Here is a 15,174-nt window from a genome sequence, read left to right on the forward strand (position 1 = left end):
AGGCCGTGGGGCCTGGTGCCGGGTGGGGTGAGCCCCTGGCGGGGTCAGCTGTGTCCCTTGGGGCCCCGGCTCACCCCATGCCCAGCCCTGCAGGCTGCTGTTGCTCTGCACGTCTGGTTCCTCGACGCTGGGTGTGGACCGGCGGCGGTGCAGCCAGGGCTCTGCACACACCAGCCCCTCCCTCAGCTGTGACCCTGGCCCCTTCCCGGCCACACCCGGGAGCACCACTGGCCTGACCCTGCTCCTGCTCACTCAACACTCACAGGCACTGAGCTGGGCGTGCTGTTCCCCCCGAGCAGAGGCAGCCTGGCACACAGAAGCCACCCGTCTGCCGCATGGCGGGAGGTGACACGATCACACCCCCCACCCCGAGCCGATTCTACCACCCCAGCAGAGGTCCAGACCTCCCTGGCCAGCGGCCCCTGTCTGCCCTGAAAGCCTGGGTTGTCTGTATGAGGACCACCAGGCCGGCTGCATCCTGCCACCCCACGCCCGTCCTGGCCAAGCCGGAGCTCTGTGGTGTCAAGACCAGGCTGCCCTCTAGCCAGCTGTGCTCCCTGGGCCGTGGGTGGCCGTGTGCCGTGTGCCCTGCCTGCCTGTGGTGGGGGGTCCCGGGTGGGCAGCTCTGGCATCACCCCTCCCCCGGGCACTGAGCTGAGTGCAGTGACCCGGCCTGACTGCAGCCAGTGTTCCTGGGGCACCGGAACACCAGGGCACACGTGGTGACGCGGGCAGGGCGCCCTGGAGCTGGGCTCTGGAGGACGCACGTCCATGTGTGAGCTCCTGACCTGCAGACCGGGGCCCTGGGTGGACGCTTCCCTTCCCGGGTCCTGGCTCGTTCGTGACGGGGGAGCCAGCGCCCAGGGCTGCGAGCATCAGGCCAGGTGCACGTGAGCCTTTTGTCCGGCTCCTCTCTCATGTAGCTTTTTGGAGCTGGTGGGTTTGCTCCCCCTAATGTGAGTCTGTACTGCCCACCCCACCCCCACCCCCTGTAAACTCAGCCCGTCTTCACACTTCCTGATGCTTTTGTCCCTCTGTGCGTTTGGGGGGTTTTCCCCACAGGTACGTGGTGTCCCTTAGTTTTTACACAACACATGGCACGTCTGCGTGTGTGTGTTATGATGTGTTAATCCTGCCGGTTACCAGGAACGTGATCACGACCTTGCTGTGGCATGCATCCTTTTGCGCACGCCTCTGCCATGCGTGTGTCTGTGTGTGGGAGAGACTCCCAGAAGAGAGGGTCAGCAGGCACCTGTGTGGGTTTCGACAGCAGCACCCGATGGTCATACAGTGGCTGCACCGTGAGGGTACTGACAGTGGGACCCTGCCCCAGACACCAGGCTTCTGGACTTTTCTGGTCCAGTAGGTGAAAACAGTGGAGTTGGAACTGTCAGTCCCTTTATCACATGTGAGTGAGGATTTTTAAATGTGTTCGTGTGTGTTGATGTCCTTGGTTCATTTTTCAAATGGCTTGTTGGTCCTTTTCTTGTTGGTTTCTTGGAGCTCTTTGTATATTAAGGACATTTTAAGTTGTGAATATGTTTTTCTAATTATCATTTGTCTTTTGACTTTTATGCTTGTGCTATTTTTCCTTTTTTTTTTTTAACCAAGCAGAAGTTTTTGACTTTTAGATTTATTTTATTACAGATGCATTTATCACCTTTTCCTTTTTAGCTTCTGGGTTTTTGTTCATGTCTTTATGTTTCTCACGTCCAGATAGTAAAGAATTCTCTCATGGTATCTTCTGGTTTTCTGGGGCAGTTTCATTTTTTTACATTTAAATCTGACGGATTTGGAATCTGGTTTGGGTTTTTTATTAGGTGGGAGGCATGGTTTTGGGAGGGGCTCCTCCTGGTGCCCCTGGACCACTTCCTGAAAGCCTGTCTTTTCCTCACTGGCATGAGGTCAACCCCCTCGTGCACCCAATGCCCCGGGTCAGGTCGAGGCTGGGGCTCGGTGTCCTGCTGCCACCAGACTCTTTATCAGGGTTTTCTCTTGTTCACTTTTATATGAACTTTGGAATCAGCATATCCAGCTCCCTCTCCCCCAGCCAGCTTAGAACTTGCTGGATGCCGTGAACCGAGAGCGTGAGGGTCTAGGGGTCGGGTCTCCTGGCCTTGCCCTCCTCCAGGAGGATGTCGCTGAGACGCGCTTAGGGTCTATGTCCACCCCACCGGGAAGCTCGCACAGAAGGACAGACACTGTGATTCCACCTGTGTGGGGTCCCTGGAGGAGTCAGGGTCACAGAAACAGAAGGCAGAGAGTGGGCGCCAGGGGCTGGGGGGTAGAGCCCTGGGGACAGGGCCTCAGCTTAGGAAGGTCGGTGGGTGGACAGTGGTGACGACTGCAAAGCAGCTTGAATGTACTCAAACCGAACAACACACTTAAAAATGATTAAGGCAGCGAATTTTATCACAGTTCCAAAAACTTTTCTCACTGGCTTTGCCGAACGTCTTCGGTTATAGCTCAGGCCTGGCGCGAGGAGCACAGCCTGTGCCCGTGGTGAGGGGCGTGGGTGCTGGTCGCCCCGCCCCCTTCTGCCCTGCAGCCAGGCCCGCCCGTTCACCAGCTGGTCCTGCAGCCGCCGGCCCCACCGGATGCCCCCGCTGCCAGTTCCCGCGGCTCAGGGCGGATCTGGGGTGCCTGCTGCCACTTGCTGTCTGTGACTGGGAGATCTGGCAGCCCAGGCGCCTGATTTCCAGCTGGGACACAGGTCATGGTCAGCAGGCTTGGAGGGCCATCACTGTGGAAGGGCAGGGGCTGCCGCAGGCGTGTCCCACCTTCTGCTCCCCCCCGTCCCTCCCCCGAGAGCCGTGGCCCCGGGCACCCAGGTGGACGGCCAGTGCCCCAGCCGTGCGCATGCCCTGATGCAGCAGCAGCTTCGGGGGCAGCCCGGCCCGTGGACAGGAGTGTGGGGCCTGCTTCCCCACCATGCCACACCTCCCCAGCCTTGCAGCCCTGAGTCTCCCTGCAGGGTGGCCTGGGAGGGTGATCGGGGTGGGGGGCGCTGGGGGGCCCAGGGCCCACAGCTGGCCTTCAGCTGGAGTGGCGGCCATCCCGCCCTCCTGGCGGTGAGGGTTGTCTTTCGTGGCTTCCCTGCAGGCTGTTGACAAGCCTCTCTCACAGCAGGTCACCTTCTGAAGGACTCCGCATGGGGGTCTCGGGCGACTAGCCTCCTGTAACTGGCTCTGCCGACCGCCCCGTGTCTGCTGCTTGGAGCTGGGGGTCGGGGCTGTGATCTCGCGCGGGCAGCGTGGGGCCACAGGGGCAGCACGCCGCGTGTGCCGGGCCCCGGCCTCCGCAGGGCCCCTGCTCTGTCCTCACTTTTCCTGGTCCTCACCTGCCCGGCGAGACCTGGGCACCCTCGGCTCTCAGCAGCACAGCTGAGCCGGGGATCCCGGGAGCTGGCGGAGCCACACTGCTGGACCCGGAAGAGCTAGGGTCTGGGGCAGGCTGACGAGACCGAGGACCGAGCATCGTGAGTCCCTGTGGCCTGGCTCAGACTCGGTGTCTGTGGCTGCGCAGAAGTGACCTGGTGTCCCCTCTCAGGTCCCTGGACACCTCCGTCTTCTGTCCCGCGTCCCTCTGCCAGCGCCTGGGTGGGGCAAACGCGGGGGTGCCTTGAGATGGGAGGCAGTGCTCCCCGCCCGTGCGCTGCGGCCTTGGGCCGGGCCTTGTTCCCGCTCTGCCTTCCTGGGGGGTCAGATTTGCACGGTGCTTTCCTGCGCTGTCTTCTCATAACTCCAGAAAGGCCTGGGTCCTCAGACAGGGGCACACTGGCCACATCCGGCAGGTGTGAGACACGCCCGTCAGGATTAACCCTGGCTTTTGCTCCACAGTCAGCACAGGCAACAACGGCACACTCAGCAAAGCTGTGCTGTGTTTATGACTGTCTTCACACCCACTGACTTTCTGACCTTTTCAGACCTGGGAAGGTGAGCAGAGTCCCCATTTTACACATGAGTAAATTGAGTCTCCGAGCGGCCTGGTCACCTCAGAACCGGAGCAGGGATGTCTGTGTTTCTTGCAACAGAACGCCAGCCGAGGGGCTGCACTGTCTCACCGGGGGTCCGTGTGAGCAGAGGGGCAGCTGTCCATGGCACAGGTGGTGGCCCTGATGGGAAGGCCCCTCCTCAGGCTCTGTGGCCCCCGAGGGGATTCTGGCCGCAGCCACAGGCAGCCTGCAAGCTCACCCAAGTCTCGGGCGCACGTGGCGCCTCGTGACCAGTGGCAGATAAACTCCTTGCCAGGCTCCCTGGCGCTGGCCGGACTGTCTGGGGAGGATGACGTGAGAAGGGCCATCCACGTGCGTCGGCCTGGTGACGCCGCTCCCACAGCCCGTCCTGCCTGCGCCCCAGCTCACACCGGACCTGGGGCCTGGCGGCCCACTCGCAGCCCCGCCCCTCGACTCCAGCGGCCGGTCCCCAGGGCTGGGCAGCGGCCAGCACACGCGAGGGTGTTCTGAGGCCCCCTCGACCCTGACGGCCCCTGGGTGGCGGCCCCACAGCCGGCTTGTTTGTGAGGAGCCACAGGAGGGCGGGTGCCTGGTCCTGGGGGAGCCCTGGGGGGGCGGGGCCTCGGGAAGTGGAGCAAGTGGGGGGCGGGGCCTCGGCCCCTGTGGCCCCTGGCTTGTGGTGCCCCAGAGCAGGGGTTTGGCAGCGCCCGCTTCGCTCGGCCACGGCAGGAGGCTGGTCCCCAGACGGCAGGCCATCTCCTTGTCTCCAGCCCAGGCCCTCCACTCTTCATCCCTCTCGTGACCTGCTCGGTGACCGCGAGGGTCTCTGGCGCTTGGTGCTGGGGGTCTGTAGGGTCTGGCCTGCAGTCATGTGGCCCACAGCTGACGCCGCAGGTTACCCACCCTCGGCCAGCACACCGTCTCGAGGCTTGGCCTGCCGGGTGCCCCCAGCTTTAGAGCTGGGCAGCGTCCGGTGAGCCACCAAGCGCCAAGGAAACCGGCCCATGCGGCGTGTCGAACGTGAAGCCAGCGCCCGAGGGACCCGTCCAAGGTCACGGAGACCACGGGCAGCAGGGCGCGGGTCCTGGGCTCACGGAGGGGGGTGTGCAGGCTGGCGGGGCCTGGAGGGCTGAGCGTCCTTGTCCTTGAGGTCTGGCTCACCCTGCCCCTCAGCTTCAGTGGGACCCTGAAGCTCCCCGCCCTTCTCCCTGAGCTGAGCTTCCTGCAGCGGGGAGAGGTATTGATTCAGTTTTCAGGCCGGGTGATTCATAAATATGCATGAGGATCGGTGGTTACTTAACTGTGCTTTTTAATTCTCTGCGCGTCCCTACCTCCTGCCAGCAGGGTCTCTTAACAGGCACAGCAGGCCCCCTCCCCGGCTGTCGCGGTCCTTCACGGCCCACAGGGGTCCCGGGGATCTGCCCCCCATCCTGGTCTCCCGGGCGCTAGGCTGAGAAGGCCCTTAGAGGTCAGGTTCACTGCCCTCCCACTTCCTCGGATGGAAGCGGAGGCCCTGGAGGACAGACGCCCTGGGCAGCCCGCAGGGCAGGGCAGAACTTGACCGCTCACGGCAGCGAAGCAGGTGCATGGGACTCAGAAGGCCAGCTCCAAGGCTCGGACGCAGGGGCCCTGGCCATCCGTCACAGCTTGCCCAGAATCTGAGCGTGAGAAGGAAACCCCCATGACCTGCAGGTGGGCAGCGGGGGCCCCCGGGAGGAGCCCTGCTCAGGCCCAGCCTTGCTGCCCGGGCCTGTGGTTGTCGGGCGGGCCCGGTCCTCTGCGGACTCAAGACCCCTCCTGTATCCTGAGAAACACTCCGTCCCCCAAGGACCCCAGCGGGCTGGAGCTCCTCTGCAGCCTGCCCTGAGCCCACCTGCGGTCTGGGACGGGAACAGGCCTCCGCTCCCCGCGAGGGGGAGTTTTGTTTGCCGGTAATTGCACCCACGCATCAAAGAGAGGCTCAGAACTTTTCCTTTTGAGATTCCCGTCAGCGTCTCAACAGTTTCCTCAGCTGTGAATCAAACAAGGCAACAAATTTTTAGCAGAAGATTACAGCCGTTTCTCCCCTTTCTTCCTCAGAGCCGTCATCTAGTCGCAGATATCAGCAGATTTGTTCACGCCCTCCCATCTGCTTTAGTGGTGCTGGCCCCCAATGCCCCTCACAGTGCCACCAGGCCCCCAGTGCCCGTCACAGTGCCACGATGCCCCAGTGCCCCTCACAGTGCCACCAGGCCCCAGTGCCCGTCACGGTGCCACGATGCCCCAGTGCCCCTCACAGTGCCACCAGGCCCCAGTGCCCGTCACGGTGCCACGATGCCCCAGTGCCCCTCACAGTGCCACCAGGCCCCAGTGCCCGTCACGGTGCCATGATGCCCCAATGCCCCTCACAGTGCCACCAGGCCCCAGTGCCCATCACGGTGCCACGATGCCCCAATGCCCCTCAGTGCCACCAGGCCCCAGTGCCCGTCACAGTGCCACGATGCCCCAATGCCCCTCACAGTGCCACCAGGCCCCAGTGCCCGTCACAGTGCCACAATGCCCCAATGCCCCTCACAGTGCCACCAGGCCCCAGTGCCCGTCACGGTGCCACGATGCCCCAATGCCTCTCACAGTACCATCAGGCCCCAGTGCCCGTCACAGTGCCATGATGCCCCAGTGCCCCTCACAGTACTATCAGGCCCCGATGCTCCTCACAGTGCCACGATGCCCCAGTGCCCCTCATGGTCCCACAGGGCCCCTGTGCCTCCAACCATGCCCGGGGTGAAGGGTGGCACCCCTGCCCATGGCTGGCTGTGAGCACCTCCTCTCCCGGGCACTGTGCAGCCCACAGGGAAGGAAGGAGGGACAGACAAGAGGGAGGGGAGGGCCTCCTTGCTCCCGGAGGGGGTGCAGAGCAGAACCCAGGTGCCCTGAACCCTGATGCCTCCTCCCCCAGCCTGGCCACCCAGTCCTGTGGGCCTTTGACCCGTGGCAGCTTCGTCGGGCCTGTGAGGGAGGCCGACTGGGTAGCAGCTTGTGTGCAGTCTAGCTGGGCCTTGGATCAGTCCTCCCGGGCACCTGGGAATGGTCGCCCCATGGTCTGTGGTGCTCCTCCATCCCCAGGCGGGTCAGACTCCTGGGGGAACAGCTGCCGCAGCCCCCCTCCGCTGAGCAGAGTGACTCTCCTTGACTTCTGAGCACCCTGTGGGAGGGTGCAAGCGTCAGGGCCTGTGGCTGACCCCAGCCCCGAGGCGCTGTCACAACCTTGTCTCAAGTGCCTGGCCCCCCAGAGGCACCTCGGGAAGCCCCCCGAAAGTCCAGCTGGACCCAGGTGGTATGGGCCTGAGCTGGGTGGGCTGGCCTGCCTCCTGCCAAGCCAGACGCGCGGACCTGCCCTGAGGGCCAGGGTCTGGAAAGCGTGTCGCTGAGGCTGCAGTCCTGGCTGCATGGGGGCCTGTGACTGGGAGGTGGTTTGAGAGGAAGCCGGGACAGCCTTGGTCAGCGACAGCGCTCGGGACCTCCACCCTGACCTCCTGGGGCCCTGGGGCCGTGGGTTGTGCAGGCGCGAGGAAACCTGCAGGCAGGGCCATGTCCACACCCGAGGTCCTGGGCCGTGCCAGCCAGGGTCAGCCCCGCTGTGGACCCGCGTCCCCCAACCCCCACTCCGGGCCCAGCCCCAGCCCAGCGCCGCTTCCCGTGGGCCCAGCGCCCCCCGCCACGGGGCCCCACCCTGTCCACTCCCACCAACCCAGCACGTGCTTCCTGCGGGCCCAGCGCCCCCCCAGGGCTCCGCCCCATTCATGCTGCCTGCAGGCCAGGCAGGCGCCTGGAGGAGGAGCTGGTGCCGGGCGGGCTCTCAGGGCAGATGGAGCGCCCGCACGCCTCCTGCTGTGTGTTTTTCCTCTCTTCTTTCATCTCTTTCTTAAAAACATCTTTATTGAGATAGGATTTACACACCACAGAGCTCGCCCGTGTGAAGCGTGCGGTTCAGTGGGTTTCATACAGGTAGCGAGCAGCCATCACCACACAGATTCCGAACATTCCTATCTGCTCAGGAGGGAACCCCGCACGCCCTTTGCTGTCGCCCTGCGCCCCTGCCCCCTCCCGCCTCCAGCGCCTGGAGCTGTCCTTGCCCGGACAGTCATGCGGGTGGCGGCATGTGTGTGGTCTTCTGTGACTGGCTGCACCCCCCGAGCGCGGTTTTTTTCTCTTTCCCCTTTTGCCGCACCAGGGCATGTGAGATCTTAGTTCCTGGCGAGCCCCTGCGTGGGAAGGCCCCGGGCAGTGTTTTCAGGGATCGTTCACGTTGCAGCTGGTGTCAGCGCTCTGCTCCTTTTCATGGCTGCGTCATATTCCCTGGTGTGGGTGGACACTTGGATGGTGCTGCTGTGAACATTTGTGTACAGTTTTCTCTGTGGACGTGTGTTTTTATTCCTCTCGGGTGTGTCCCTGGGTGTAGACTTGCTGGATCGCGTGGTGGTGGTGGTTTTGTCGCTCAGTCGTGTCTGACTCTGTGACCCCGTGGACTGTAGCCCACCAGGCTCCTCTGTCCGTGGTATTGCCCGGGCAAGGACACTGGAATGGGTTGCCATTTCCTTCTCCTTCTCCGGGGGACCTTCCCGACCCAGGGATCAAGCCCACGTGTCCTGCATTGGCAGGTGGATTCTTCACCCCTGAGCCCCCTGGGAAGCCCAGACCACGTGGTCACTCTGTCTAGTGGTTTGAGGAACTGGTTTCCATGGAGGAAGCACCATTTTCTGCCCCAGCAGCAGCAGGGCTCGCTCTGTCCTCACGGAGACTGCCTTCGTCATTCCTGCCTGGGAAGTACAAAGTGACGTTTCTTTCTGGTTCCGATTCCAGTTTCCCTGATCGCTGATGACATTGGTGTCCAGCATCTTTTCCTGTGCTCATTGGCTGTTTGTATATCTTCCTTGGAGAAGGATTGGTTCAGACGCTTTGCCCGTTTTTAGATAAGTTTGTTTTCTTTTGTTTTTTTTCCTGTTGTTACCGAGTTGCAGGAACTCTTCATGTATTCTGGATACAAGTCTCTTACCAGAGAAGTGATTTAGAAGTGCTTTCTCCTGCTCTGGGTGTTGTTTTTTCGCTTCCTTGGTGGTGTGCTTTGAAGCACAGAAGTTTTTCATTTTGATGAAGTCCGTGTGTCTGCATTTTTCTTTTGTTCCTTGTTTTTAGTGTCACGTGGAAGAATCCAGGACCAAACCCAGTGCCTGTGTTTCCTGCCAACATTGGCTCTCGTGCTTAGGTTTTTATCCACTTTGGGGTCACTTTCACGCACAGTGTGAGGTGAGGATTCAATTCGATGCCCCTGCACGGGGGTGTCCACCTGTCCAGCACCTCTTCCTGGCAAGTGGTCCCGCCGGGAGGTGCTGGCCCGGCCCTGACCTGCCGTCAGGTCAGCCGCTCCCCCGCCCGGTGCCCGCCTGCGCTGCCCGTGCAGAGCTTCACGGTCTGCACGGCGCTTCCTGCCCTCCTCCCTGCCTTCCCTGTCGCTGCCCCGCGGGGACAGACGGTGTGACCAGCACCGCCTGGCACGTCTGTGCCAACATGGCCCTTTGCAGAACATGTCTGTGCTCGTCTCCTCCCTGCACCCCTGACCCGGCGCCCGTGGGACATGCGGGTCCCCGGGCGCCCCTGTTGGCCACGGGGCCTTTGCCCAAACATGCAGGGTGGACGGACTCCATGCCCGGCCATGTCTCCCAGGCTGTGAGAATCGGGCTAAATAAGATCCCTTCTGGCTTGACAGCCTGTGACTCACCGGAGTTACACCGTGTCTCTTTGTCCTTACAAGGTTTTCAGAAACACACGGGGAGCTGGCCGCCAGCCCCCGACCCTCTGCTGGCCCTCCCCGCGCCTGGGGCAGAAGGGCTGGCAGTGTCTCCACACGCCCCCTCCCTGTTAGGGCCACAGTTAGCAGGCTGGCGTCGGCTGGCCAGCAGTGGCCACACAAGCCTCTGGTGCCTTGGAGGGCTGGCGTCCTCGCAGCTTCGCTCCCGTGCAGGGGCGGCTGCTCTGCGGCAAGGCCATGTTGCCGGCCTGCCCGACCTCCCAGGGGTTTGGTGATCTGAGTAACGGTGCTGTTCCCGCTGCTGCCCCTGGAGGACGGAGCTGTGGGCAGAGGTCCCAGGCGGAGGTCGGGTGTTCCAAGAGGGAGTCTCGGTGTTGGAGTGGAGGAAGATGACTGCTCAGCTGGCCCAGCGGCCCTCCCTGGGAGGTGGGCGGGCCCGGCCAGCAGGCCCACGGCCCCTTGGCCAGAGACACAGCGTGTCTCTCTCCCTGCGCCTCGGGGAGACCCTTGGGCTCCCCTCGCCGAGGCCCAGGCCTTCCTCTCGCGCCTGCCCTGCAGGGCTCCCGCTCGTCGGGGGCTCAGGGAGTGACAGCCAGAGACACGCGGCTCCTGCTTTGACTTCCGGAGCTATGGAGCTGAGCTGCCTCCCCTGGGGACTCTGGGCCAAATGGCAGGGACAGAACTGAGGGTGGGGTTTATTCAGCAGCGGTCTGTCTGCTCCCCGCCTGTGCTTAGCTGTTGGGGTGAGTCTTGGTGACCTCACTTGGTGCCAGTGAGCCTGACGGGGGTGAGGGGTGAGCCTGACGGGGGTGAGGGGCGAGCCTGACGGGGTTGAGGGGTGAGCCTGATGGGGGATGGGGGGTGAGCTTCATGGGGGTGAGGTGTGAGCCTGACGGGGATGAGGACCGAGCCTGATGGGGATGAGGGGTGAGCTTCACGGGGATGAGGAGTGAGCCTGACGGGGGTGAGGGGCGAGCCTGATGGGGGTGAGGGGTGAGCTTCATGGGGATGAGGGGTGAGCCTGATGGGGGATGGGGGGGTGAGCTTCATGGGGGTGAGGGGTGAGCTTGATGGGGGGTGAGGGGTGAACCTGACGGGGATGAGGACCGAGCCTGACGGGGGTGAGGGGTGAGCTTCACGGAGGCGGGGGCGAGCCTCATGGGGGTAAGGGCTCCCTGATGCACGTGGCAGGAAGCTGAGGCACGCCTGCAGGAATAAGCACACATCCAGCATGGACGTTCACTGAGTGCTCCTGGCGACCAGGCCCCAGAGTAGCTCTGCCCGCAGCCGTCTCCTTCTGCGCTCAGGGCTGGCGTTGTGTGTCAGTAACAGGATCCGTGACAGTGAGGCGTGCAGGGACTCCACTTTAGTGTCACGGCTTTCTTAAGTGTTTGAAGTTTAGAAGCCGGGTCTCAGTGTGAAAGCCTGGGGCAGGAGGATCACTGCAAGGCTGGTGAGGACCCAGGCATTTGCAGATAGTGTCTGAAAGCACGCACTGGACGCCGATGCTCAGGGGAACGCGGATCAGAGCTGGGGGCTCGCGCGCTGCCTCCTGCCGATGCCCGGAGATGGGGGGCACCCTGTGGGCTGGCTTCCCTTCGCGCTCACCCTTGGGGGCTCTGACCGCCTGCCTGTGGTCCTCCCGCAGGGTGACTATGACCAGAGCAAGACCAAGGTGCTGCACCTGAGCCTGAACCCGGCTGGCGCGGCACGGCAGCGACTCCGCGAGGACCAGCAGCAGCTGCAGGAGGAGTGTGCGCGGCTGCGGGAGCTCGTCCGCGCCCTGGAGGCCGGCGGACCCGTCCCCGCCCACCTGGAGGCTGCCGCGGGGCTGCCCTCGTCCCGGGAGGTGGCAGGTAGGCCCCGGTCCTTCCATCCATACCTCCGTCCAGCCTGTGCAGGAGCTGGGCCACAGGCCTCCAGGGGGTGGGGGCCCCGGTCTGCAGAATGAGCGCGGTAAGGACCCGAGGTGGCATCTCTCCAACCTGGGAACAAGTTAATACCATTTATCAGCGCGTGTGTGTCCATTAATCACAGGGACACCAGTGCTCCGGGAAGCAGGGGCCATCTCTCACAGTCTAAGTACGTTTCCGGACCCAGCGAGGCCTCTGCAGGGGCCTGTGACAGGCAGGCGGGGTTGGAGCCGCCTCTTCCACCACGAGGGTCTCACCCGCTCTGCAGCTCTGCCTCGGGGCCGCAGTCTCTGACCTCGCAGCTTACCTCTGTCTCCAGGCAGTACACTGATTGTGAGCCTGCCTGCTGCATGCCGAGGTCCCCAAGGCTGGCCCTCAGGCAGAGGCACGTCCATCACCGCCACGCAGGGAGGGCATCGTCTGGGGCTCCGTTTTCCCTGGGGTCACCCAGTTCAGGCCCGGGGGAGCCTGGGGGCTGGGGGCTGCCTGCAGCCTCTCTCCTTTGTCAGAAGGTGCCAGGCGCAGCTGCCTGCCCTGGGCCTCGAGTGGCGGGGGTGGGGGGAAGGCGGGTGCCCTCCCTGGCGCCCCCGGAGCACGGCCCCCACTCCCATGTCTGCTGCTGGCTCTGCTCATCCCCCCACCCCCGCGATGTCTGCGGGGCGTCCGCGTCGGGAGGACACGGCTGCTGTTTTCCTGACATTTGCCGCCTGCGTTTCCAAGCAGCTTTTCCCCCAGGAAGCCCTTTCCGCTTCCTCCGCCCTTGTCTGCCGTGTCAGGCTTGGAGAGGGAGCGCAGGCGTCGTCTCGTCTGGAGCCGGCCTCTGCCGTCGCCCCGTCCCCGGGGTCGTGGATGCAGCCCCTCCAGCCCGTGAGCTCCCACTGTCGACCTCCGCGTGGAGCCAGCCTTTCTCAGGGCGCCTGGTCAGCGGCCACTGTCCTGCAAGCCCGTGGAGGCGGGAGGCAGGCCCAGCACTGGCTCGCGGGCCTGGAGGCCTCGGTCAGCCACGGCCTTGACCGGGGTGAGCCTGGCCATCCTGCGGGGCCGCACTCTGCCTGCTCCTCGTCCCCAGGGTGTCCCGAGTGGTCCTGGTCCCACGCCTGTCGGCCCAGGGTCGTCTGTGAGGCGGGGGTCTATGTGCCGCCAGGTTCAGCCCAGCCCCTCCCGACCCCCTGGCTCCGCAGGCCGCACCCGTTCTCCAGCTGCTTTGCCGTGACTGAGTGTGGGGTTGGTGGACGGTGACTGTGGGCACCGTGTGAGGCGCACACCCTCCTGCAGACGCCCACCTGCCCCCACCCACCTCTCCTGTCTTGTCTTCAGGAGCCTGGCATTTTATGCCCAGTGCCTCCCAGGTGGTTCTGGGGCCAAACCACGGCTGAGCCGCCAAGACCACCGTGAGGGGGCCCCTGCGGCCCGGGGTGGGCTTCCCGGCCGGAAGAGCTGTGAGAGGCCTCCCGCGGGGGCCTCAGCAGGCGGGCGGCCAAGCGTGGTCTCCAGGCCCGCACTCCTATTCTCTCCCAGCCCCGCTTCTCGAGTCGCCTGTGTCCTTGACGAGTTCAGGAGCTGGGAATGCAAACTCGGGCACTCAAGGTGTCTCTTCGTTCTGCACAAGCATTCACACCATCTGACGTGACAGACCGTTTACTTCTCAAGTCTGCCACTCCTCCGACCGGCGGGCTGCGTGCTCAGCTGTGGGGACGCAGCTGCTCAGAGCCTCCTGGGGCACCCGACACGTGCCCAAGGGCACTGTGGGCGTCCGGACAGACGGCTGGCTGAACCTGGGCCCCTGCTCTGCCATGTTCCCTGAGGCCCCATGGAGAGTGGGACCGCGGCAGACCTCTGCAATTGGGACTGCCAGCGGGCGGGTGGTTTAATGGTGAGTGACTTAGGAAGAAGGACTCCAGGCAGCTGTGTTCGTGGCCTGAACCAGGCTGAGTGATGCTACAACTCTCCCCAAAGACCAGGAATTGGCAGCAAGTGGTACTGGGGAAGGGGCTTGACCGCCAACCTCAGGAGCACGAAGGATGCGCGCCCGAGGCATAACCAAGAGGCCCACCAACCCCAGGCTTCACCCAGCTCCATCTGTGGGCTGCGGCCTCTCTCCCAGCAAAGTCGGATCATAGCGCTTCCCTGGCGTGTGTGGAGATCCAGGTCCCCGGGCTCCATCTCGGACCTGCTGGGTCAGAATCCCAGGGGCCCTCACCCCCGCCCCTTTCACCCCCTGGAACCTGATCAACCCGAGGAGACATGAAGGTGCTGAACCTGGAGGCTCAGATGCTCGGTTACTGCTCAGTGGCCCTTGAGCTGAGCTGACCGGCTGGGAGGGCCCAGTGCTGGCTCTGACCGGGGTTGGCTGACGTGTGTGGGGGTGCAGAGCAAGCAAGTGGGAAAGGTGCCTGGAGGACATGGGCCATCAGAGGGGTGGAGACCTCCGGAAAGCATGTCCTCGGAGACAGGGAGGGGCTTTTAACATCAGCACACAGACAAGAGGCTTCAAATTTCCCCAAGATGAAAGACAACGAATTTCTGGAAGTTAAGAATATAAAAGAGTTAAATGATTATCTAAATAGTGAATTTTTAAGATAAAACTGAGAAAGTTAATCTGAAAAGCAGAGAAACAGGATGGTGAGATGGGAAACAGGAGGAAAAGGTGAGGCAAGTCGAGGAGCCGGCAGCCTGAGGGGGCCACTGTCTGAGTCCTAGCTGCTCCGCAGAGGCCGGGAGGACAGGCCGTACCTGCGCTGTCTCGGACCTTTCACAGCACGGAGGGGTTGCCTTTATGTGTGGGGTTGCTGGGCAGGGCCCTGTGGTGGCAGAAAACTCCCACACACACTGGAAAAGTGGGTCAGAGGCCAGGGATCACACGACGTCCCTTCTCAGCAGCAACTCTGGCGCTGGGACCGCGGGCTCTGCTCCAGGTCCCCGGGAGCCGTGAGAATGCCCGGTGCCTCACTGGTGGCTCCTGAGCTCCCAGAGGACAGATGGCGGGGGCACTGAATAGCTGAATGGGTGGCCGCCTGTGCACGGAGCGTGCTGTCAGAGCCTGGCCTCTGTTGCTGTGTTTCTGTCTGGCCAGGCTTCACATGGTCAGCAGAGTCACAGCTCAGCAAACGCCCTCCCGGGCCGTCCATGTCTGCCTCAGCACCCAGGACTCCAGCAACGGGGCCAGGCAGCCGGGCTCTGACCTGTGACCTCCCTCCAGCCATAGAAATCTCAGCACACGGGCGCCCTAACCTCCAGAGTCTCGTCATGGAGAGAGGGACCCTCCCCGCCTTCCCCCGTGGCCTGCGGGCCAGCCCCGCACCCCAGATGGGCTCATCTGCTGTGTATACAGCGTGGCCTTGGCACTCAGCCTGCAGATGCCCTGGCAGTCGTGTAGGTGGGCGTGGTCTTCACCGTGACAGCTAGCGGCCAGGATGGGGGCGGCCCAGCAATGGAGGTGCCCCAGCTCCCTGGAGGTGTCAGCCTCACTGTCCTCATGACAGGAGCCGTTCTGGGGGCCAGGAGGGACAGTGCGGGGCAGC

At 63.4% G+C, this 15,174-nt stretch overlaps 1 protein-coding gene across 7 annotated transcripts in view; it reads left to right on the top strand.

Annotated features, from left to right (window-relative positions):
- MAD1L1 (mitotic arrest deficient 1 like 1) overlaps positions 1 to 15,174 on the top strand; it is a 230,999-nt gene that overhangs the window by 176,974 nt on the left and 38,851 nt on the right. For 6 of the 7 annotated variants that reach the window (XM_070460540.1, XM_070460539.1, XM_070460542.1 and 3 more), the window contains 2 exons: positions 9,128 to 9,238; positions 11,389 to 11,596. In XM_070460540.1, coding sequence (XP_070316641.1) covers positions 9,128 to 9,238; positions 11,389 to 11,596 — 319 coding nt within the window. The remainder of the gene's footprint in view (positions 1 to 9,127; positions 9,239 to 11,388; positions 11,597 to 15,174) is intronic. The other variant, XM_070460541.1, reaches the window with a different exon arrangement.

Source organism: Odocoileus virginianus, chromosome 33 (assembly GCF_023699985.2).
Source record: "Odocoileus virginianus isolate 20LAN1187 ecotype Illinois chromosome 33, Ovbor_1.2, whole genome shotgun sequence".
Lineage (NCBI taxonomy): Eukaryota > Metazoa > Chordata > Mammalia > Artiodactyla > Cervidae > Odocoileus > Odocoileus virginianus.